The sequence below is a fragment of the Myotis daubentonii genome, chromosome 17 (genome assembly GCF_963259705.1).
Source record: "Myotis daubentonii chromosome 17, mMyoDau2.1, whole genome shotgun sequence".
Lineage (NCBI taxonomy): Eukaryota > Metazoa > Chordata > Mammalia > Chiroptera > Vespertilionidae > Myotis > Myotis daubentonii.
Window position 1 is genome coordinate 13,397,016 of NC_081856.1, and position 26,654 is coordinate 13,423,669.

At 36.7% G+C, this 26,654-nt stretch overlaps 1 protein-coding gene across 2 annotated transcripts in view; it reads right to left on the reverse strand.

Annotated features, from left to right (window-relative positions):
* Window positions 1–3,068: 3,068 nt before the first annotated feature.
* The window catches only part of HNF4G (hepatocyte nuclear factor 4 gamma), a 92,593-nt gene continuing 69,007 nt past the window's right edge, over window positions 3,069–26,654 (reverse strand). For both annotated transcript variants that reach the window (XM_059672838.1, XM_059672837.1), the window contains 9 exons: window positions 25,799–25,970; window positions 22,179–22,273; window positions 18,983–19,089; window positions 17,099–17,254; window positions 13,805–13,892; window positions 12,166–12,318; window positions 11,801–12,037; window positions 10,355–10,477; window positions 3,069–6,431 (listed from right to left, as the gene is read on the reverse strand). In XM_059672838.1, the coding sequence (XP_059528821.1) occupies window positions 6,310–6,431; window positions 10,355–10,477; window positions 11,801–12,037; window positions 12,166–12,318; window positions 13,805–13,892; window positions 17,099–17,254; window positions 18,983–19,089; window positions 22,179–22,273; window positions 25,799–25,944 (1,227 nt within the window). In that variant the 5' untranslated portion in view covers window positions 25,945–25,970 and the 3' untranslated portion in view covers window positions 3,069–6,309. The remainder of the gene's footprint in view (window positions 6,432–10,354; window positions 10,478–11,800; window positions 12,038–12,165; window positions 12,319–13,804; window positions 13,893–17,098; window positions 17,255–18,982; window positions 19,090–22,178; window positions 22,274–25,798; window positions 25,971–26,654) is intronic.

The following is a 26,654-nucleotide window of genomic DNA, read 5'->3' on the forward strand; positions in this document are numbered from 1 at the left end:
TGCATGTGCCCAACTAACGTGCAACCATGGTATATCAGGACAATGCCCCAGCCAGCTGAGCTATCCAGTCAGGGCAGTAATCATTGATTTTTTAAAATCTGTTCTCTCAGGCCTCACTGTTTATACCTTTGATAATAGTTGCTCATTTTTTTAGTGTTTACTAAGCCCAAGATCCCATTATAAGCACCAGATTCCAATATGAGAATGACTTGAGTGAATTACATTCTGATACAACCCTTTAATGATTTGTTTGCCCACTTTTCCCATATAAAATATAATACATTTTGTGCTGCAGAGTATCTTTTTAAACGAAGTTTATACTTTAAAATATGAAAAATAAGTTGATAAAGTATGTCTTAAAAACATCTATGAGAAGAAGAGTTAATAATAATATATGAGGTTAAATGATTAATGTTTTCATTACTACAAATAATTGTCTCTTACAATTTTTATTTTAAGAAATATGATAAACTGTCTTGTTCAAATAGTTACCATTATCTAAATATAATTCCATTGACGCTGTAACCAGTTTGGCTCAGTGGATAGAGCGGCGGCTGCGGAGAACGAAAGGTCCCAGGTTTAATTCTGGTCAAGGGCATGTACCTGGTTGTGGGCACATCCCAGTAGGGGATGTGCAGGAGGCAGCTGATCGATGTTTCTCTCTCATCGATGTTTCTAACTCTCTATCCCTCTCCTTCCTCTCTCTGTAAAAAATCAATAATACGTATTTAAAATATATATATATATATTTTAAAATATAATCCATTGAATAAGTATATTATTTTAAACTTCAGCACATTTCCTTCTTGAGCTTTATAACAAAAAAAAATTCATAGTTGTGACTAATCTCTTATCTGATTGAGAAATCACTCTTGATCACCTATTAATTGCTAGGAATTCTATTGACTCTTGGGAATTCAAAATGTACCCAATGTGGTATTTACTCTCCTGGGGTTCATTCTAATTAGCAATAATAAAAGTATTGCAATAAATTCTATAAATGGAGCACATACAACCAATAGAGACACATGAGGAAGTCCTTAATTTTACCCTGAGAAGGTTGTAAAAGTGTCCATGGAAGGGTGAAGGTGATGTTAACTCAAGTAGGAGCACTAGAAGATAGAAGAAAAGGAAATGCCCACCAAAAGAAATAGACTGTGGAAAGGGGGAAGCTAGAAATTTGTCAACTGGTCTCTGACATTACAAAATCCTTAACTAACATAACACTTTCTAACTAAAAATCAGATCTAGCCAGCTTTTTCACTTAGTCACTTATTTCCAAACATCTGTAATTCAACTCCATCAACCCATTTAATGCCTTTTTCTCCTAACCCATCAGTCTTCCATGCCTTAATTTCTTTGCAAATAAATTAAACTCTCAGAAATGTTTCATATCTTCAGTGTTTCAATGTAAACATTTTTTATTAGTTTACTGTATTTTAGAAATTTGACTACTGACGGTATTATAATCTACTAGAGGATTCGTGAACTGGTGGGGTCCCTCACACCAGTGCATGATCAGGGCTGGGGAGGGGCCATGGGAGGACTCCAGGGCATGTCCGACCTGTCTTGCCCAGTCCTGATAGGCCAGACCCCAGCAACAAGCTAACCTACCAGTGGAAAGTATCTGCCCCCTGGTGGTCAGTGTGCATCATAGTGACTGGTCGAACGGTTGAACAGAGGGTCGGACACTTATCATATTAGGCTTTTATTATATAGGCTATTTCATAAGTCTGATTTTATAAATTTTATTTTTATTGATATTATAGTCCTTATGGTTGGTTAATTTCATCTTACAATTGCATATGATGCATAAATATAAATGAATTTTACATGTTGTTTCAGGTTGAGATCCTTAGGAATCACACTCCCAAGATTATCATATAGGACATTTATTAGGGATTATTTAGGGAATGCTCTATGGACCTACACCCAAAAAAGAGGAGGCGGCAAACGTTGGTAGAGAAAGAAGTTAAGCTGTGATGCAGACTCAACACAGACCGCAGTCAAGCCCATCGTGAGCGCTGAAAATGGGATGGCTCTTCCAAGTTTCCCTGAGCTGGGGGAAGACGGCAGAGCTGTCCTCTTTGGATGTAAGCTGCTTCCAGGAAGGGGCCTGGCAATGGATGAGGTGGCTTTCAAATGAAGTAAATCCCAGAGATGTCTGCGAGCTGGAGTTCTTAGCCAGTTGCACTCCAGCCATGGGTGGAGCAAGTCCTTCAATCTGTTGACTACAATGTACGCCTTGTGCCTCCCACTCGGATGCACATCTTCCTATAAATGTAGGTAGCAGCTTCTCCAAGATTCTGGTGAACTGCTTTTTGGGGACAAAATTAAGAGGAAGGTAAGTGGGACAGATTGACGGTCCACCGAGGAAGCTGGGCTTGAGGCCACAGCAAATATTTACCTCTTTCTTCTAGAATCTCACCTAGAGTCTCCTCGCCTTCAGCTGAACCTCTGCAGTCTCAGTGGCTCGCCTGGTGGCATGATCCAGATCTTCACCCATCCCTGGGCTCTGAGCCTTCAGTCATCGAGCTCTTTCCAAGTATTTAAGTAACAACTTCTAAGTCAGTAAAATATTAGTTTATTAAGAAATTGGGAGACTGTCGTGGGAGTTGAGTGTATACATGTAAGGTGTAAAACTAAAAACAATACTGGAAAAATGTGATATAAACATATACTTTCAAACTGCAGAGAAAAAATACGAGCAGCTGCATAGCATAATACTCTCCAGGTCCCTCCATACTGAGCAAAATATGCCTTCAGAGAAAGGAAGTATCACATGATCCCACTCAAGTGGAATCTAACGAACAAAATAAACTGAAGAACAAAATAGATCCAGAGACATGGAAACATGGAACAGACTGATGAATCTCAGAGGGAAATTGGGGGAGAGGGGAGAGATTAACCGGGGAACTTATACGCATATATGCATAGCCCATGGGCACAGACAAAAGTGTGGTGAAGGCCTGGGAGGGGTAGTGAGGGGTGGAGGTGGTCAATGGGAAAAAGGGGGGGGGGGGTGACATCTGTAATACTTTCAACAATAAAGATAAACTTTTAAAAAATAAAAATAAATAGCCCTAACCGGTTTGACTCAGTGGATAGAGCATCAGCCTGTGGACTCAAGGGTCCCAGGTTTGATTCCGGTCAAGGGCATGTACCTTGGTTGTGGGCACATCCCCAGTGGGGAGTGTGTAGGAGGCAGCTGATCGATATTTCTCTCTCATCAATGTTTCTAACTCTCTATCCCTCTCCCTTCCTCTCTGTAAAAAATCAATTAAATATATTTAAAAAAAATAAAAATAAATAAAAATAAATCGAGCAGCTGCAACATTTGAATGTTGCTACTGAAGGTCAGAAGGTAGGGAAGAAGGGAATGGTGGGGTGGAGGACTGCACTATAAACTTCAAGCATAATTGTGTTTTTAAATGATGTACTCATATTCCCCTGATAAAAGTAGAACTAAAATAAAAATTAGTAGACTTTTATAAAAACGACCGGTCCTCATAATACAAGAACATTTACAAAGAAGCTTTAACTATGACTACAGAATAACAGAAGTGAAAACATTGAGTTTAAAAATTTACATGCCAAGTATACCTATACAAGGCTGAAACTAGCCGAGGCCATATATTTCATTACTGTGACAAAACTATAAAGCAAGCAAAACTACATAATTAACACACAAATGTGAGGATGGTCCCTTTAATCAGTGTCTAATTCTATGATGATTTGGAAATGTGCTAATTAATTTTGCTCTGGCATCTAAACACCAGTATTATGGAACTCTATGTAAATTTAACTAAATGCCCATACAAAAGATATTAGCATTATCTCTACAATTATAAAATAATTTTTGAACAATAGTGAAGCACCCCATTTCAGTTTTTTATCTCAATTTTTATTTCAAAACTTCAGTGAAACAACATGGTATCACAGTTTTGAAATATTTTAATCTCACTATAATTTAACATTTTAAAAAATCTAGTAATTTTTGATTTTCAACAATAAAATTTATAAAAATAATTTTACATTTATAAAATGAATCATTATTTCACAATAAATTATTCCATCTTATTACATGAAAAAAAGTATTGTGCTATATAAAAGGAATAACTTTATCAATATTTTGAAAATATCAGTTCCTCTCATCCAGCACTGTTGGCAGTTAAGTATACAAAAATATATTACAAAGTCCCTGACCACAGTTATTAAAACAAAATTGTTGGCAATAATTTGTAAAACATAACTGTTTAGTAAATACATGCAGATAAGTTAAAGGGTTTACTAATATGACTTTGTTTTATATTTTAAAGTTTTTTAATATATTCTAAGAGAACAACACAAAAAAAGTAAGCAGAAATCTACAAATAGTATCTGTATTTATAACAATCAAAAACATTCTTATTCATCACATAGAAATACCAAAGTAAATATTCAAACAATGTAAGAAAACTTTCCTCTTCTCCTTCTCTCTCTCTAAGATTTCCCAGTGACATGAAGGTACCAGCTCTTAAAAGAATTTATTGATTCTATTTAACCAACGATAGCTTCTAAGGAATCATTTTCTATTTTAAGAGTTCAATTTCACTTTAAGAGCCAATGGGTTAGTTAACATTTTTATTTGTAGGGTAACTGGGGGTTACACCATCATAAGCTTAGAAACTTTGAAAGGTCCTGAAATTATCATGTATGTCAGTCTCTTTCAGCTTGGGATACTTCTTTGTATCATTGATAATTATTCAAATTTTTGTTGCCTGCTTCAGACAGAGAGAGGAGGCTGGGGAGAGAGAGAGAAAGGTCATGGGTTTACAGACAACCCATCATTCATTGTTTTTTAAGAAGCTCCAGCTTCAGATGATATCAAATAGTTTAGGGCGCCAATGAACTGTGCTTCTCGGTCCAGAGTTAGGCATTCAGTATATCCCTGGGTTGCTGGATTGTTGAAAACCTGATAAATTAGTCATTTTGCTTCTGTTTTCATGATAACCCATCTGGTGTATCTTTTATTTTCTTTAATTTATTTAAAATATTATTTTAGGGGTAAGACTTTTATTCAAAGTACAAAAGTGGTTTCTTATCAAGCTGCCAAAATTTGGCACTCACTGCTTGCATGTAAATATGTGTTATAGGTAACATGACTGATAGTGTTCCATCAATAGTCAATTACATATATTTAAAAACCATAGCAAGAAGCTCACATTTTTCATCCCACACCAAAGATTTATTCTCATGAAAGTCAACCGGACCCTGGCCTAAATGAAGCTCTCCTACTCTCCAGGTTTATGAATGTTGGTTACATTATTTAATCCCTAGGCTAAAGGTTTCTTTATAACTGAAAGATAATAAAACCTCTTTTTCAGGGTTGTTGTGAGGACTAAATGCGGCAACACGTGTGTGATAGGTGGATGGTTAATTTGTCTTCCAATATTAGTCTCCCCGAGTTGTAGTTTTGGTTGGCACAGGCTTTCTTCCTCCTCCCCCAGTCTCCCTGGGGATTGGGTGTGGGTATGTGCCAAGTCCTAGTCAATGGATGACGACTTCCGGATATTGTTTAGGATGGAGAAACAAATGCCTCTCTTGGTGGAGCCACTGTTTTAGGGATTTCTTTTTTACAGTTTAACCTGTAACCTATCTGCACAAACTAACACCTTTTATCTTAACATACACCTTCAAATACAGTCAGATCTGAAAGAATACACAGTCATCCTTGGAATGGCTATTTATATTTTTCTAAACTGAAAATAGGTATATTTAACTGTGGCCCAAAGACACTTCTTAGCCACAGGATGTCCATGAGGAATTGTTCTTCAAAGAACTAGGCCCGATTTTATAGAAACTGCTTTATTGTTTTCTAATTTGCAAGTTTAAAATTTATTATTTATTAAAAACTTGGTTCAATGTATATTCATCTGGGATTTGATATAATAATATTTCAGTCAAAAAAGAACACTTAGTTCTGCATAACATCACCCTAAAGCAATTATTTACAGATTTAAATTAATATGAAGGCAACAAATAGAAATAGTACATAAGATTCAATGGCTTAAGGCCCGGTGCTAGGGGAGCTGGGAAAACCATATGGTATAAATGTATGGAAACTCAGATATACAATGGTTGCAACTGAAGGTTTCAGACAATAGCAAAAACAAACAAAATGAGTATAAAAACAAGAAAATAGGTTACCATCTTACAACAGCACCATGAAGAAGCCTTGGCTAAGAGTTTGCCAAAAGCATATCCTGAGATTTTCAAGACTGGTAATTTTTCACATTGAAGCAGTGCTGTTCAGAAGTAAACATATCCTTACAATGGCTTTTGTTTGGAGAGAGGCTGGTGTGAAATGACGGAAGCTTGGTTTGCGGCAATTTTGTATTGTTCTTGTCCAGAGCCTTGTGGTGGGGAAGGGAGTGGGGTTTCAGGAGTTGCTAAAAAAGAATCAGAGAATTGTATGTGATGGCAACAGTCACCCTGACCCATCATCCCATTAAGTCCTGCATGACACCAATACACATTGTTTTACTCTTCGTGTGTTTTTAAAGATCACACATAAAGTGGTGCTTTATATAACACTAGAGGCCCGATGCACGGAAATTCGTGCAAGAGTAGGCCTTCCTTCCCCAGGCTGCCGGCACTGGCTTCCCTCCAGCACCCGGGAACCGGGCTTCCCTCCTCCGGCCGCCAGCAGGCACCCGGGACCCGGGCTGGCTTCCCTCTGGCCCCAGCTTCATCAGGAAGGACATCTGGAAGATGTCCAGTCTAATTAGCATAATGCCCTTTTATTATTATAGATTATCAGTGCACTGACATACCACTGAAGGTGCTCCTCTACCCTACACCGCACCAAATAGATTTCTATTGGACCAGGTCATTCTTGAAAACCTTAAAGAATCCTTTTAAGGTGTGGTCTGTCTTTCTTAATAGCATTTGTGAGCATCTGATTCTCCCACACACCCAGCAGAAAAAAGTTAATGAAAAGAACGAACAGAATGCTAGTGTTTTTTTCAAATCTTAGATCTCAAGTGTTATAATTTTGTAATAAAAGTGCACATGAAATAAAATATGTTTGATTTGGCTTCCACTAATTCGACCTCATTAGATGACATTTTAAAATGAAGATAAGATACTTTTCAAGTGCTTTGAAATCTATGTTGTAGTTAAAGGCATCTGAAAAATACTGGCTTTGTCACATCAAGATTATTCTATTATAATTGCTCTTGTTTGTCACTGCCCCTGTCAATGCAAAGAGCAAACCTAGTTATTTCACGGTTTAGAATAGTGTTTCCTTCCACTGCAAACTTTTTTCATATTATAAAATAATCTAGGAGCTATTCTGTAATTTTTAAAAACTCAAAAGTACTTTAGTACTCATTATTATTTCATATATTCAACAGTGTAGAAAATATTTGATGATCAGACAGAAGCATTGCAAACTTTATAGATTTTTTTTTCTCCAAAACAGTTACTTAAAATTTTGAAAAAAATTCTATACAAATACGAGGACAGACTCTTTTTGCTTGGTTATCTTTACTATAATAACTTTGGTATTATTAACTATGGATTAGCAATTACTTAGGAACAACAGTTTGAGATAGTTTAATTGACAAAAGACTAAACAAGCTGCCTTAAAAATTTATTTTGGGATTCTTAGGGTGGATCTGAAACTGCAGAGGCCTGCTCTAAAACACCAAGAAAATATGCACAAATTAAGCTTTCCTGTGTTTATGTATATGTTTTGTTTTGGATTAAAACTATTCTAAATGAGCACAAGCAAAGCAAAGCTTTCCTTTAAATGAGTCTTATAAATATTGTCAAAAGAGGGGGGAAAATGTGATGATGAGATTCTAAACATATTAGAGGCAACAGCATGCTTTCAAACTATTAGAAAACTGGCAATTAAAAAGTAAAGAATTCAACCGCCAGCAGAACTGTTCAACCTTCTCGCCAGCTGATGCCTATAATGCTTAATGTGTTGTTAATGTTCTAAGTTTATGAATAACTGAACTTGGAGAGACACAACTCCGAGTATTTTGGTGTGATACTGAGCTTGCCTCTCTTGGCTCTTGACCACCTGTGACATGAAAATGGTCACATCTGCTTTGCAAGGATGGTCCCCAAATTATCACTTCCAAGCTCACTGGGACCCGCAGGTTAACTGTGCCACCCTAACTCCAAAAATGGTACTTTTTCTAACAATTTCATTTCCGCCTCTGTCATATACTCAAAGAACTTCTGTTTTAGACACAATTACATCGGTCGACCAATGCTTGTACACTACAGGGGAGATGTGAGAACACACATTTTTGTGGCCTCTACTTTTCTGGCCATTAGGTAGCAGTCGGGTGGTACCCACTGAGTTGTTCCATTTCCTTGAACACTGAGGTAAAACAGCATTATAACGAGATGTGAGCGGCTGCTGCCAATTCAGTGGGTCATGCAGGTATGCATGATCACGGCATCACCGTAACTCAAGGCATCTCAGTGAGGTAGCTGGCTTAGTGTCCACAGGCGATGGACCACAGGTAAATCTGGGATAATTACTATCAATTCAGTGGTAACTCTTGATATTTGGTCAAATAGGGATTATTATCTCCAGGATAGCTTATAGAAATAGAATCGTGTTAAATCTGCAATGATATCATATTAAGTGAGCCACTCCCAATCCTGAGTATTTATATAATTATTTTAGTTTCAAAGTGTTTGCCCAAGCAGCCCTCACTGTGCACAATTCTGATATGCACGAATCTCAGTCAGCACAGCTAATGGCACCAGTCCTGCAAAAAGCATGGCCAAGTGTCGTTAGCCTGGTAACTCCCAATGAATTGTGAGGACCGCATAACCAGGAACTTCACTGCTAATGTGTCTCCAATAATCACCTAAGTAACAGATGTCCTGTCATCAGTGACCTAGGGCATCACGTCTTTCGTTCCGTCCGTATTTCCGTATTTTATTCACATTGGCACATATTTTATTCAATTCACACACTGACAACAGAGTGTGTACTTGAGTTCCCTCTGTGTCTCCCAATGATAAATCCACGTGACATTTTGCAAAAATAGACAACTGAAAGAGAACTGGCTAAAAAAAACTCCACACATACAACACGACTCAAGTGCAGCAAAGAAACAAAAAGTGATAATCATGGAATCAAAATTCCAATTGCACATGAGTGGAGTGACAGAAGATAGCTGACGGTGGGAATGCGGGCAGGACTGCTGTTTGAGACCCTAAATGTGCTTCTAGGACCTTAGTGAAGGACACTCATCAGCGTTCGGCATAAGTGAGGGGACTGGGCGTGTTGGAAAGGACAATGATGCCCCAGGGGAAATGAAACTGGCAAAAAAACTTCACATCAAATGGATTCTCTGACATATTTCAGGACAGGGAAAATGCAAAGGAGTCAGCACAGGAAACATAGTCAGTAACATTATTATGACTTTGTGTGGTGCCAGGTGGGGACTGAGAACATCAGGGGGAACACTTTGTAAAGTATATGATTGTCCAACCACTATGCTGCACACCTGGAACTAATGTAAAATAATATTAAATATAAACTGTAATTTTAAAAAAATAATAAAAGGAGGGGGGAAAAAGAAAATGCAAAGGATAAAATGTTAGAAGCTGATCCAAACTTCAAAAGAGTAACATTCATTAAAGCACATAAAAATCCTCACTTGCTCTTACAAATTGCAGGAGGAGGAAGCAAAAATACTGTATAAACTATGCTTCTTAAAATTTTTACAAAGAAGTAAAACTTTAATTTTCAGTGTTTCTAATGTTTTACATTACAGTGAACAAAATAAATATTAGGATTACTATATTTTTCAACTTCCCTATATTTATTTTTTTTAATTTACTTTGTTTTTCAAACTTCCCTATATTTTTCTAACGTATAGTTAAAAGGGTTCTTAATGTTTTGACAGATATTTTTGTTCATTTGTAACTGAGGTATAATTGACTTATAACATGATATGATAGACATTTTTAAAGCTCACAAGTAACCATAATTTTCCAGTGATTATTCTGGTTTCTACGCATGGCCCCAGCCTGCGTAATTATTTCTATAAGCCTGCAGACCAGCAGAGCTGGGACTGCCCCTATATTCTTTTCTGCTCCCAAACCCATGAAGTAGAAAGATTGAGGTACTGTATCTCCATTTTAGGGAGCAAACTCATGCCTGGAGAAGACGTGACTTGCTGAATGTCACAGTCTCCCACAGTGGAGCCCTGGAGAGGATAACACCCAAATCTTGCAGTTCTGGGTACTCATAGATTCTTTCCCCCGATTCCTCTTTTTCTCAAGTAATTAAGTTTAGGACAATTTATGGTTGAAAAGAAGCCCACATACTTACAGATCTGGTCTGGATGAACCAGTGTTGACATGGGGCCTAAAAGTATGGTTTGTCCAGTTAATGGGTCCTGAGACAAATGTGGATGCATCGGATGATGGAGATGGCTGCCGTCATTGGAAGCACCTACCGAAGATAAAAAGATGGTGATATTTAATCAGAAATGGCGAGTTTACCTTGGAACAAATCTTTTGATTGACAACTTGAATATTGCTATTTTTGCAAAGTGCTTTTGGGGAGTTCAAAAATAAATTAATAGAACCACTGCTGTATTAAGGACAATGTCAGCTTTCACTGTACACTGGCTAGATGAATGCTGTATCATATTATGCTGTCTATTAATAATGGACCTTGTATGCTGTTTCCTGGAATCATTAGGGTGGCTGCCTGTTGTTAAGGCAATTCCAAGAATCACTTACCTCAAGTTTATAGTATTTGGGGTCACCCTAATAGCATAAACAACTTTTATTTCAGGAAGACATCATTAGGGACACATTAAGCACCAGAAAACTAAAAATAAAATAAAGCGATGTTATCAGGAAATTTAATCTAGATCAAAATGCTTTCCTAACTTTCCTAACTATTCCTGGCATTTATTGCAGTAATGAAATCTCATTTTTCCCTTCTCATTGTCTTGTGTCAATTAATTATTTCAGAAGCAAAGTGTTCATATATATAGGGTTTCCAAAAATTCACGCAAGATTTGAATTTTGCGTGAGCATTAACAACAACAACAACAACAACAAATAAAAGCCTAATTTTACTTGGTTTATTGAATCAGATTCTAATATCTGTTGCCCTTTAATTTCGATCCCTTCAATTTGATAAGCATTACCAAGTACCAATTATGGCCCAGGAGCAGGGACAGTGAAGACCAATGAAGACCACGGCTTTGCGTATGTGCCAGCAAAGCCGTGGAGGCCATTTACCCGATGTGCTATTCCATACATAACCCTATACTGTATACTTTATGAATCAATAAAAAATTTACAATTTTTAATTATAAACCTGTGTTTTCTATCAAAATTACTTCTTGCGTGAATTTTGGGACACCCTACACACACACACACACACACACACACACACACGTGCATATACACATATTTTGGGTTAGTTTGCAATTCTGATATCTTTGGGGTTTTTAAAGAAGTAAAGGCATAGAAAAATACAATGATACTTCAAGGACTATTACAAATAGGAAATACAGTTCTATTCACCACATTTGAAGGACCTGAAATTTGAGGTTATTGGGACCGTGAGGAGTTAGATGGTGGAGGCTAGTAAGAATGGGGGTTTCGTTGCGTTCATGTATTTTGTCCCCATCCAATGGGTACTGCAGACTTTCTAAATGTAAAAAGAAATTGAGTTCATTCTGTCACAGACAGAAAATAGAAGGGACAAACTTATTCGAAGTGCAAGGCGGGATGCGAACAAATAAAAGAGACTCACCACCCAGCAGCATCTCCTGGAGCAGGTTGTCGATCTTCACCATCCCGAAGAGCTTCACGAACTGGATCTGCTCGATCATCTGCCAGGTGATGCTCTGCAGCGTGGGCAGCAGCAGGAGCAGCTCCCCGAACCGCCCGCGGGAGTCGTACTGCCGGTCGTTGATATAGTCCTCCAGGCTCAGCTGTACCTGGAACCGCATGTTCTTAATCTTCATGGGGTCACTGAGCCCTTTTGCATCTGGTAAAGGAACAGAGAGGGCAGCCTGAAGATTGGATCTTAACAACGTGCGACGACAAATGTTCCAATATTAAAAAGTAGTCTTATCTTCATTATAATTATTGTTTAGTGGGTCTTTGGGAACAAACCTGGATCAAAAAATACAATGGCCTTCAAACAAGCGTACTCATTGTCATCGATCTGGATTTCCTGAAACGGCCGGACCAGCTCGTCTAGGACCCGGTTGGCCACGCGGCTGATCTCGACCTCACAGCTGTTGCGCTGAATAATGTAGTTGTTTCCTGGGGGGAAAAATAATAAAGTCATCCTGCCCCCAAATTATCAGATGCTGTTTAAATTTTTACAAAGCAATATTTTAAATGGCCTTCCCTTGCATTAATAATAATAGTACTTCATTTCTCAGTAGTGTTAAGTTAGAAAAACTTAAGAACACTTAAAGGATCAATAACATTGATAATATGATCACATGCATTTTAATAGCCTCAGTCACTGTTGATAACACTAAAGTACAGGCTAATAAACAAGCTAATAATTGACAAGAGAGAAGCAAAGTATAATGATTAGCTTTCCGCTATGTCAGTTTTCTACCAGTGTCTTACTCATTAATCAGCTTAATTCAAAGCCCAAAGAATCTTTCTGGCTTAGAGTGGATTAAAAACACCATCCTCTAGTGGGGTTGGTATATGTAGGTATGACTACGATTGAGACACTTTTTAACAAACCTAAGTAGATATATTTTATTCCAATTGATAATGAGAAAGGTACTGTAGGGTCCTCTAAATGCAACAGAGCATATAATAGAATTTGACAGCATGGTCTCTACAGTCACATTATGTGGTTTAGAATCCTGGCTCTATCCCTCACTAACCTTGAAACCTCAGCTTAACTTTCTCCATCTGAAAAATGGTACCTATCCCTTAGGGTTATTGTGAGGATTAAATGAGATAGTGCTGATCTACATATCAAAAAGTACTTACAGCAATGCATATGACATAATAAGTGCTTAGTAAATATTAAATATTATTATATTACATTCAATTTATTCATGTTTGGGACAAAAATATCTATCACATAAATAGAATAAACAATTTAGTAATCATTTAATACTAGCCAGGAAAAGGTAAAGCTAATAAGCATGAGAGAAATCTATGTAAGTTAAGTAGGGTGGGAGGTTGGAGATTTAATGAGGACAAAAGCTTTCCCTTTGTGTCATATTTTCTCCACTCACCTTCCCTTCCACCCACCTCCCTACTTCTGCTTCTTCTGGCACTGTTATTGAATCATCAGAAATTTTCAGACACTGTCACCAAATTATTTTTAACTTGGGATGTTGCACATATCATGGGCAATGATATCATAGGAGATACACATGCTCATTAAAAATGTACCCAATAGCACATATTACAATTACCTATATTACAGTTACTACGTAGACACAGAAGAATGGGAAACAACACTGAGACTCCCTAAGATGGTCACACAAGTCATTAATTCTTTGTCCTGATGATTTAATTAGACTCAAGAGTCTGTTCATTGAGCAACAGCTTTCTTTTACTTTTCATCTTAATACACCCTGAACGCATGCTGAACTTCCCTGCAATCAAGCAGGGAAAACGGGACCCGGTGAGGATATCAAATAGACCCAGTCTGCGAAAGGGGAGCGCCATCTGTCAGTGTCTCAGAACGCTCGGGACACACAGAATAGATCCTGTGTAAGAATGAAGCAGGCAGAATTTTTTCTTAAATTAAAAAAAAACAACAACTTACCCAAAAGCAAAATATCTTTATATATCATGGATCTCTTTGTAGCTCCAAGCAGTAAATGCTCCCCTGCATGAGCTCTCAGCAGGGCCACCTTAATGAAAAATTCCAAGTTGAACAATTAATGATAAAATATGATGATTAACAGATGGTATCACATGAGTCTGGGATTAACTTAGAGTTCTTTAAGCCTAAGACTTTTTATTTACTTAACAAACTATAATATTCATAGATAGTTGCCATCAGTAAGCCTTCTATGTTTCTATTTGACAATATCATAGAGTTTAACTTTTCAAAATTTCTAAAACTAATGAGTCAATGTCAGCAAACACACAAACAAAAAGACTCAACAGAACAACTAAGTGTTCTGGAATGAAGTAAAATCAAACCAAGCAGTGTTCAAGTTCTGGCTTGGCCACTTACTACCTGTTTGATTTTGGATAAACCAACCAGTTATGTTTGGGACTCAATTGTTTAAATCTACCCAGCAGAAATAGTGAATAAAATTTCAAATTCTAGACATGAGGATTACATGAGAAAATACATGTAAAACACAATCTCTTACACATAATAAACTAAATAGACAAGAGCGAAGTGAGGGCCTGTGACGTGGTGAAATGAGAATGGTGAGTCGGACTGCTAACACACTCAAGACTGAACCCATAATTCCTTGCACTAAGCTCTGAACTGAGTTTCATGCATATACTTCATTGCCTACTGAATATCACCACTAGAGATAACAGGAAGCGTTTCTAATTTAACACTTCAAAGTAATGCTTCTCCAACATCTTCATCCTTGTCCATCAAGCTTGTTCATAACAAAAACAGGACTCCAGTTTGATTCTTCTCTAATGGCCCAGCAACTCCTATACCACCCAGGCCAAAGCCTTTGCTTTTCTTGCCCTGGCCTTCACATTATACTCCAAGAACCTAACAGGTTTTCTTGCTTCCTTCCTGGTTCCTCCATCCTAAGTTCCTCCATTCTAAGTCCTTCTTGACAGAGCTACCAAGATGAGATTTGTAAAATAATCATCACTTAATATCACTTCTCTGCTGAAAACCCCTCACTGGTTTCTTATTGTCCTTAGAATATCATCCAAACTGCTTGACCAAGGCCGCACAGGTTATAGCTCAATGCTTTGTCCCCATGCACCCTGCAACATCTCTGCCTCCCTCAGAGTCTGTTAAGATACTCTTTCTGTACCCAGAATGCTATTTTTCTCCTTGATCTTGGTATGATTGGCTTCTTGTCATCCGGGTCTCAGGAAAAATCTTCTCTGATCCCCAATTTAAAGTATCTGTTACCACTTGACCCCCAGTCATTGTCCAACAATTCATCCCATCTCATTTTATAGGATTTATCCCCACCTAGAATCAACTTACTCATAATCTGTACATCTTTTATTGTCTGTCTCTCCCAAACAGAAGGTAAACTTTATGAGAAAAATGATGCAATCTGAATTTTTACTTGCTGAATGCTCACAGTTCCTAAAACTGAACACTAGTCCTAATACATGCGTTTGGGTGAATTTACTGAGTGAATTGATATAGAATTCAGTTTTAAAAACTGTTAAGTGGAAGTTATAAAACTTAGGACACAGAGCTCCTGAGAGCATTAAGTAAAAGAATCTAATGTATAAGGCAACTGAAAGCTAATTCCCCAGTGTCTTATCCACAATAGACATTGGCAAGCCATGGCTACTAATGCTATATTGTTAATATTAAAGTCTGAGCTTGTAAAGAAAAATTGTTTTTTGACAGGTTACTGGAATTCAATTTCCCAACTTTTTTAATCACTATCTTCATATTTAAGTCAGCAACTTTGAAAGAGGAGTGATAGTAAACATATAAAACTGATAAATAACATAACCCTACTTATATGGCTTGGGGTGAGACAAGGAGGTTTTAGCAATTTAGCATTATTCACCGTGAAACAACCTTCTGAGCCAAGCTATCTTTATGATATGTCAATAACCATGACTCATAACAGGAAGGTAGTTACAGAACATTTTGAGAATGATTTCAGATTTCACAAGATTTTTTTTTTTCGTCACCAAGCATAACGTTCTCCTAGAAATGTAACTAAACTTCCTATGATTACTTTTTTTCTGGTTGTATAAATATTTTGTCCTTTGAATTTTAAACAATTGCACCTTTCCCTTTTATTGTTTTTGTTTTTGTGTGTCCGTGATAAAGAACACTGGTCAGAGAATGTAAGATATACACGGGATAAACTACATATCCTGGTTTATTCAATGTGCAGGAATTGGAAATTTTCAAATTATTTGCATCTACAAGATATTATATACTGCTTAGATGGAAGAGTTCAAAATGAATCTGAAACTAATAATCTAATCTTCATAGACTAATTAAGAAACTAAAGCTTTTAGCTAATAATTAAAATGTCTTAATGTACGTATGACAAAGCATGGCAATATATGTATTAGGAAAAACCATTATATCTGAATTTTCTCGATTTCTCTGTAGATTTCAGAGCATGGTTCTACAGATTTTTTTGCTAGACATATAATTTTTTTACAGTAATGCTTGAATAAAATTGTCAATATACAAGGCAAAATTTTATATGTTAATTGTACAATGTGTCCACAAAGACACCAATACACCTGTATGGTTTCCTCTAGGAGTGGCCTGGAATTTCTGAAAAATTTCACAGGTTCCTTCACTAAATACCCAGACACAATAGTGCACCATTTACGTCCCAGGCATTTGGTCTGCAATCCTTTGTCTCACAATGGCAGTTACTTGCTATCTCTCTCAAGTTTTTAAAAAAATGTATGTTTTTAATTGATTTTTTTATTTTTTAGGGAAAGGGGGAGGGATAGAAAGACAGACACATCAATGCAAGAGAAACATCCATTGGCTACCTCTTGTATGCCTTCTACTGGGGATCAAGCCAGCAACCCGAGCATGCACCCTGACCGGGAATCAAACCAGGGACCTCTTGGTTCATGGCTTGACTTTCCACCACTGAGCCATACCAGCTGGGCTCACTTAAGCTTTTTACACTCCAAGAAGGGATAACTGTCCTGCTCAACTTTATCAAGTCAATAAGTATGCAAGACCTAAAATAGGAGTTAAACAGCTGTGCCTCTGATAGAACAAGGAGGTGAATCGATAAGAAAACCAATCTTTTTCTCATGAGATAACTTCACCTTTGTCAAATAGGGTAAATCCATTATAACCATAATTAAAAGAACACAAAAAACCTCGCAAAGTTAAAAAACAAACAAACAGGTGTGTGGTGTTTTTTTAAGCATTCAGAATTTCTTTAACTTCTACCTGATCATCCAGCGGTAACTCGCAGAAGGCAGGGATATATTTTGCCCATTCAACCAAGACCAAGAGCTGCTGTTTCATAGATTCACAGACATCACCAATGTTTGCAATTTTCTTCACATTTATGTCTGTGCTCACACCAGGGCTTGAGGCTGACATCTAGCATGAACAAGAACATTATGTTAACTTCTCATTGAAAACAAGACATAACCAATACTCCTCTTTTCTCTATGAATGCCATTGAAGTGGCGCTATCATTGTCACAGTATCTTGAAATATGCTAAATATTTTTAAATTGAGAACTGAAATACCTTTCAGTACAAGTTTAATTGAAAACATTCCCTGCATAGCACATACTGTGGGAGCACTATCTTATTTTAATGGACACAATTGTAGAAAAAGTTACCCAACTTTTGGGGAGTGCCATAATCTAAACTGACTATACAAAGAAATAACAGAGTATTTATATGAAATATGCTCTGTGGTTTCCTTTTTCATCAAAAAGTGATATTTCCATTAAGAAAAATCCATCTTTAATTTGTTGAAAATATTTATAGTGGACAAAGTTTAACAAACTGAGAGAAAGGATTTAGATGAGAAAGAAGACGATTTATGTTCTGCACTAAATAGAAACCCGTAGAAATAAAATCAAGAAACCAACCTTTGAATTAGCAACATTAAAAAGCTTAATCTAATAATAATTTTTACAACTCTATATGATTTTGAACTCTATAAAAATATAAGTGGAGTCAAAATGCCCTTCTGCTGAAGAAGTGACTTTCTGAAAGTTAGGAACTTTTCTGCACTTTCTGAATGTGTGTGTACGTGTCTTTCTGTAGTGCGTGTGTCCTTCCTCACACCTCCCCATAAGCCATTCTCTAAGCATTTTATAGGCCATCAGGTAATCTGCAAGCAATGCTGATGATAACGGTGAGGTTAACCTCATCGTATTACCCTTGTGTTATCAAAAACGAAAGTAGTTGCACTGACTCATTATAGAGCTGGATTAATAGTTAGCTATTTCATAATTTGCTTTATAATAGAAAAAATATCACTAACATTTCTAATAGAAGCAATGTTAAAATAAACTGTCTGAAAGGGTCTGTTTAGTTGATTCTTAAGCCACTGTTACTTATGTAGATAACTAATGTCCTATGAAAACTTTAGAACTGATATTCTCACACTAGAAACTTCAACTTTCTCTTGCGCTTTTCAAAATCTGGCTCTTCCCTTAAAACACCTATTTCCAAAGCAGGTGCCAAGGTGAGTTCTTGAGTCTAGAAACTGTTTGTAAGGAAAGAAGCTCTGATGATCCGTCTCAACCAAATTCCCCAAAAGTTGTGATAACTGATTTTACACATTCAACCAAGAAAACGAGTTTCTCCCCCCAGAGCCCTGTTCCACACATGAAATATTTCAAATGAACTTTGTAAACAAATGTATATTTTACAACCCTCCACTGAAATACATTTCATTGTCCCATTCATAAATAGGAACTGGTCCAGAATACATCACAGTGAAGTCAACAGTCCGACCAATATTTTCAAAGTAAAACTCTTGAATTTGCATAAACATCATTTAGGTTAGTAATGAGCACATTTGAAAAAAGTTAGATTATTTCAGCATTACACCTAAACAGCCATTTGATTCTATAAGCAGGGTGGAATGCTGGTGCATTTGATTCTATAAGCAGGGCGGGGTGTTAATGCATTTGATTCTATAAGCGGGTGGGATGCTGGTGCATTTGATTCTATAAGCAGGGTGGGGTGTTAATGCATTTGATTCTATAAGCGGGTGGGATGCTGGTGCATTTGATTCTATAAGCAGGGCAGGGTGTTAATGCATTTGATTCTATAAGCGGGTGGGATGCTAGTGCGAGGTGGGTACCTGGCGAGACCGCATTTCTGCCTGTGCCAGCGTGTTAATGGAGGGGATGTTGGTGCCATCAAAAGTGCTTCTTCGGGTGCTGATTCGATCACGTTCATTCTGCACAGCTAGGGGAGAAAAATCACAATGTCTATTGGTTGCTTCTCTTCACTACGTGTCACAAAATAAAGTATGGAAAGTGAGAAGGGATGTTTCTAAAAGACTTGGGAAAGTAAAGAAGTGTGACTGAAGACACTTCTCATTCTGTGTCAGCTTTAAAGACAGAGCCAGGCTTGTCACTTGAGCTCAAAAAATATTGCCTGTTGGGATTTCATGATGGCATGCATGTTAGAAAGTGCTGGGTCAGCCAGTTCAGGCGTGCTGTATTTCGGTAAGATAGTTTTCCAAACTCTTAAAGTTAATAAAACCGTGAGGTAACTGGAGGAAGAGTATCTATCACCCATGAGATTGACTAGGTCAAAGAGAAGAGTGTATTCACTATCAGAGGTATGAGTCAAGTTGAAACCTCCATTTTATTATTCTTCTAAGTCATGAGCAAAAATGGAAAGAAAATTTAGTTTAGTTGTGGTGATTTTAAGATTGCAATCTTATGATCTCTTAGGAAACAATGTTCTTAGAAAATTTTACAACATGAATTAAGCCAAAGGCACAGCAGGTAGGACATCTCTCCTGAGAAGACTGAGGCTGGAAACGCAGCACTTGGGAAGGTGAAAAACCCTCCTATTATATAGAAAAGACTTCTAAGAGAGAGCTAGCTCAACCTTTTCTAAGTAGAGGGAGAAAGAAAAATGTGTATCCCCAAATTCCTTATTGAAAACTAAAATTTGCAATAAAATTTCCTAAAACTAATAAGGATGAATAAGAGGGGGTTTGACTTGTGTATTTGTCACATAAAGAGGAACAGAGGTCACATGTTAAAAGTTGGATTTCAAAACTTAGGAGGTTTTGAAATTATCTCTGTTAACCAAAAAGGATGGAAACAAGTCCTGTAGCCCCTAAATTATTTAAGTTAATGCTCTGCCCTGTTCTGCTGGGAGGATAAAACATTGAGCTATCATAATTTTTAATGCAGTTAATTTTTTTATTTAAAAAACTCACTAATTTCTGCCCATCCAATGTGACTCAGTGGTTGAGTGTCCACTCATGACCCAAGGGATCACCAGTTCGATTCCTGGTCTGGGCACATGCCTGGGTTGAGGGCTCCATCCCTATGTTTCTCTCTCATTGATGTTTCTATCTCTTTCTTTCTCTCCCTTCCTCTCTCTCTAAAATTATAATTATAATAAACAACTTTATATTTTAAAAATTCATGAATTTCTATGCTAAAATCTACTATCTATCCAAAACATACCTATCAACTCATTAATTTGGAAGAGAAAACACTGGACTTTTTGCCTTTAAGAGTGAGTAGATTTTAAGTTGGAATAAATCAATAATATTTTATTTTAAAATCTTATTTACTGGTAGCTTATCCTTCTCTTTTTTCATTTCTTTCTTTCTCTCTCTCTCTCTCTCTCTCTCTCTCTCTCTCTCTCTCTCCCTCTCTCTCTCTTTTTTGCAGAAATTGTCATTGACTTTCAGCCTAAACTAATGAAATACATTTATGGAGATAAAAATAAAAATGTAAGTTATGCTTTTATGAATTGAACTTACATTATTAATCTTTAAAAAAAATGCTAAAACATATCATGGACATTTGTAACCTTCCTACTGCTAAAGTTTTCAACAGAAAACCATGTTTATATGCATTTCCACCTTAAACTGGATATGATGCTATCATTGTAAATAAGGGAAATATAACCATGATAAAATCCAAAAGTTACTTCCTAATGTATTTAGAAAATACTAATGTATTATTCTGTGAATGGTAGATGATATAATTTCACTATTTTAAAAAATAATTCATATAAAAAAGGGTAAAACTCTTAAAGGAAATAAAGGATGGTGATCTGTAAGTGGAGATGGATGAAAATGATGGAAAAAGTATGTAATCAACCCATAAACTATCTGATATGCCACCAGATATAAACTATTTTTTAAAACAGTTTATTGATTTTTAGAGAGAAGGGAAAGGAGAAGAGAGAAACATCGATGTGGATCGATGCCTCCTACACACCTCCTACCAGGGACCGAGCCTGCAACCTGGGCATGTGCCCTGACCTGGAATAGAACCAATAACCTTTTGGTGCAGAGGACGATGCCCAACCAATTCAGTCACACCGGCCAGGGCAGGCATAAGTCATTTCTAAATAGGAAAGTGCCTCTCCTTTAACTCTGGGAACTTTCATTCGCCTTCTTTTTTGAGACGAGCAACCTGAACAAAACTATTGAAACTTTGGTCTCTTTCAAATATTGAGTGTCAAAAGAATAAACTAGCTATGTTCAAGACAGGTTTGGTACATCTTACATTTCTAAAGAATAGGGATTTCATTCCATTGATTGCTTAATAGTTTGTGAAATAGTTCTGAAAACTATCTCTGTGTATATGACCGGCACAGGAATGTGGAAAAAACTGATATGCATAAATCTTAACAGTGACTATTCCCTGCCAAACGTTTAAACGTGTTCAATACCTTTCTAAATTAACCTTAGTTAGGCTGTAGGATAATATAACCAGATTATTTAATATGTTCAGAATGAAATTGTTCACACTAAAATAGAGTATTTATTCGATGTCTCTGTTCCTCAATAGAAGATAAGCTCCGAGAGGAGGAGAAATATTCTATTATGTTAACTACTGAAACCTCAGCACCCAGAACAGTGTTGGGAAAGTAGCAGTGCTCAATAAATATTTGTTAAATAAATACATGAATGCATGCACAGTCCTTGTTCAGTTAATGTTTATAAAATAAAGGTATTCAATCTTATTAACAGTAAAAATGTGCTTAAAAATAGTTATAATTTCAACTGATTAATAGATATTGGCCATCTATTTTTTGAACAGGATGTTGGAATGTTACTTAGACAACAGTTTTGCTGACAGCTGTAACACAGCAATAAAAAATGGCATCTGGTTTAGTCATCAGATAGAGACTGGGTGTCGGTTCCTCGGGTAAATCCTTAAACTCAAGGAACCACAGATTCTTCATTAAGAAAAATCAGAACTCATGTGAAACTGTTATTATGATGAAATGAGAATGTGTGTATAACACTCTTCATTGATAGTATTAAATATCATTAGTATGTTATATCTTACCTTCTTTCTTCATTCCTGCTCTAAAACACTTTCTTAATCGACAATATCTGCATTGATTTCTTTTGTCCTTGTCAACAACACATTGCCGACTGAACCTATAATATTAAAAAAAAGATGTATTAATTTTTCAGATAATTATTTATGGAAAGAAGCAAAGAAACAGACTTTAAATAAGTATGCCTAAATTTGGCCCAATAGAAAGAATGTATAAGAACAATTAATTGAACACTCATATATAATTCAAAAACAAAACAAAACAAGAAAAAAGAACAATAAACTGACTTTTCCAGATTGTGAACATTTGTAGCTTTCCTCCTGCTATCATTTCTAACATAAAACCATGATCAGCACATACATGGGAACACAAGCCTCACCTCCCATGTAGCCTTTAGAATAAAATAAAACTGAATGACAGTGCGCATGGTCATTTCTGTCATGAGTCATGAAAGCCAAACCTAGTTTAAGCATCTTTGACATATAAATCTCAATTGCCTGTTGCTAAAGGTTTTCGGTGTAATGGAGACTGCATCAGAACTTCCTTCCTTTGCACTTTCATGCTTTTCTCAGTAAATATTTTTCAACTTATTTTAAATGTGCTTCACATCCAATTAAAGTTTACTCTAAATAGATGCCCAATTTCACGCCAAGAACAGCACTGAGTAGTCTCTGCACGATTAGATGTCACCTGACATCCACTAAAATGCCTCTAATCAGGAAAAAAAACAAACAGACAATACCAGTGTTGATGAGGATGCATAAAAATTGGAACTTTCCCACATCACTGGTCATAATACAAAATGCTGCAGCTGCTTAGGAAGAAAGTTTGGCAGCTTTTTAAAAAGTTAAACATAGAGCTATCTTAAGATCCAGCAATTCCACTCCTAGGTATCAACCCAATAGAAAGAAGCCATATGTTCACACACAAACCTGTACACAAGTGTCCACAGCAGCATTATCCTAATATCTAAAAGGTGAGGACAACCCTAATGTCCATCAGTTGATGAATAGATACCTAAAATGTGGTTCCCACACACAATGGATATGATAAATAACAATGAACAGGAATGGAGTTCCCATACATGCTAGGACTTGGCTGAACCTTGACAACACTATTTTAAATGAAAGAAGTCAGACACAAAAGGCCACATAGTATATAATTTCACTTATATCAAATGTCCAGAAGAGGCAAATGTGTAGACACAGAAAGTACACTACTGTGTGACTCATATTGGTGGAGAGGAAGTTGGTGGGAAAGGGTAGTGACTGCTAAAGGGTAAAAGGTTTCTTTATCGGATGATGAAAATGTAGTGATCAATTTGTAGTGATGATTGCAACTCTGTGGACATACTAAAAAAAAAACTGAATTGTGCACTTAAAAAAAAAAAGGAGTACCATTTCTGGAATTAGACCTGAAGCTTGATTCCCAGGTCCACCATTCTTGATAGGATTTGGCAATGTAATTGAACACCCACTCACACACCCCCCAGTTAATTTACAATTGTAAGATAGGGAGGGCTTGCTGTAAAAGATTGTTATGTGAATGTACTTTAAAGACTTTGGGACAAATATTAAACATATAGTAAGCAATAACATTTCTTTAAAATTCTGGCTTAATATTATCCATATGCATATCCCTGATTACTTGTGGTTGATTAGTAATGATGAGAATAAAATAATATATTTTGTGACCTATATAAAATATTTCTTCTAGAAAATATGAATGGCTACTAAATATAAAATGAGTATAAAGCCTATTATAGATGAACTGAGCTGGAAGAGAGACATACTTCCTGGATGAGGAAAAAAATCATTGTTCATTTGAGAATACATGGCTGAGGAGACTCAGGAGAGAGGGCCAGGTTACCAACAATCACAGCAGGAGAACACATTCAATTAACATTAAACTAATGCAAAATGGCATACATACGTATTAAGCACCTACTGTGTATAAGATCCTGGTGTAGGGATTAAACAGAGAATGTTATCTATCTCTTCCACTCAAGGAAAGTATAATCTAGTAGGGTACACATACAAGTTTACAGACAACCATAATAAATAACCTAATGTGAGAAGTATTGAGACAGTAATTTAAAGTGCTTGAAAGGGCAAATCCAACTTCAGTGTGATGGAAGAGTTATAGTGGAAATGAAATTAGTAAATCTAAGAGAACAGATAAATTTAAAACCAGCAAAATGTGAGTTTTAAAAAAACCTTTATGATCCTAAATTTGTATCAATATAACAATTTTCCAAATGGAGAATTGTAGCATTTGCTTAAGAGCAAAATATGTAAAGAAGGACAAGGTGGTAGCAATACTCATGAAGGGAAAGTGTGAGTCAACTCTACATGTTGGTGGAATCTTTTCTGAATTTCTGAAAGTTGCTATGGTAACACTCCTTTCCTACTTTTCTCAGATAGGAAGCACGGAAATCTTGAAAGCCCTTTATGCTGCTGATAGTCTCTGATTCTTAAAAGTTTTTGATGGATTTTGTTGTTTGGATTGTTATTGTTCATATCTATGGATTTCACCTTTAACAGAACACATGACTCAAAAAAGTACTGTTTACCTGTTATTTTGTATTTATTTTTGTTGATGACTTTGGAAATCTACATTGGTCTACATTTTATCTTTGGAGTTTTGCTGTTTATAAAAGCAAGATCTATCTAAATATTATTTTTTGTTTACCAAAAAGGTGTTAAAGTGAATGATTTAGATTTTTTTTACATACTAAGGTTTCCTGGAAAAATTACTAGAAAATACTAGTTAAATATTTGGAGAGTTATGTATTAACTTTTCCATGCCCTTAGAAATCAAATGGCATCACACTGGAAAAGAATTAACTTCTTCCCAGGCACAATCTGCACTCAAGAACTGTCATTCTGAACACTCGCTGTGACATATCTAACCCTCAATTGTGCTATGACATTGACTAGATATTCAAACAGAAAAGTCAGCCTACTAGAAATGTGGGGCACATAACATATAGTTTTAGATAAAATGTTAAATTCAATGGCAAAATTGTGGCACAAGAAATAGATTTAAAATATTAGAACTGAAAATATAAATTCATCCATTAACTTAAAAAAGCTAAAAAAAATGCTACCAAAGTCATCCGTACTTTTATAATTTTGTTTGAAAAAACTCAAGATACAATGATGCTTAAAAGAATATCAATACTTCAAAAAGGATGCAAACTGTGAAGCCATTGAAATGCAGATTTAAGTATGCCTATTGGCATATGAACATGTGGTAAAACAATAAAGAAATACCAGGAAAAGACAGGAAACTTCCGACAACAGTCACCTCTGGGAGAGAGGGGAGACAGAGAAAGCCTTCAGGGGCGGTGTCCACCGGGCTCCAACTCTATTGGTCTAAGTTGAGTGATAAGTATGTGGAATTTTTTATATACGTTGTAATAACTCTGGACATTTCATAAAAGAGAACCACCTTGGTGAACGTCCGTCCTGCTCACACACCCAAACATCCTCATTCTTAAAGCAGCTTACAGACTGTGCTCCGAGGGCTACAGAAATAGAAAAGCTCTGAATTGCGTTCCCTTCTTGCATGCCTTTTGAAACACCTGCGCAGATGCCTTTGCTACAAGGAGCGTTTCAGGTACCTGCACGAATACACGTGGCTCTTGCGAATGCTGCGTCGGAAGAAGCCCTTGCACCCGTCACAGCTGGACGCTCCGTAGTGCTTCCCCGTGGCTCTGTCCCCGCATATGGCACACAGACAGTTGACCCCGTTGTCTGCGGTATTCATACTTGTCGTCTCTGGGGCAGAACTCTCTGTTCAAAAAAAGGGGGTGGAGTAGAGTTTGAGTCAGTATTGAGTCTTTCTGGTTAAACCACCCAACTAAATATTCAGAGGCTTGAAACAGTCCACTCTAGGCTTCTTGGAGGCCCCACAAACTGCTTCCTTTGAACCAATGGCTGTTTCTGCCATCTTCATCCATTCTCCCCTCTGACTATTAAACATTGGGACACTACAGGGCTCAGTCCCCCAACCACACTCTTTCTCAAGGGCAGCTTACCTAGTCCCACAACATTACATATTATCTGCATGATTAACAGCCCCAAATTTTATCTCCAGCCCCAATGTCTCCCACAGGCATCAGGCTGAAATGCCCAAATACCTATTTAACAGCTTTACTTTGACATTTAAGAGGAATTTTAAATTAATGTATAAAACAGAACACCTTGATTTTCCTTCTAGAACATGTTCTTCCTTCAGTCTTCCATGTAGGTCTGTAGTACCATCCAGAACCTAAGGCCAATAACCTACGGGTCTTCAATGGATTCTCTCCTTATCTCTCATACCCAATCCAATAGTAAAGTCTGTATTTAAAATACTTAGAGAATCCATAACTTTTCTCCTTTTTACAATGGCCACCCTTATCCAATTGACCATAATCATTCCCCTGGGTCATTGCAATAGCCTTCTGTCCAAGTTCTCTCCTTTCATCCTTGTTC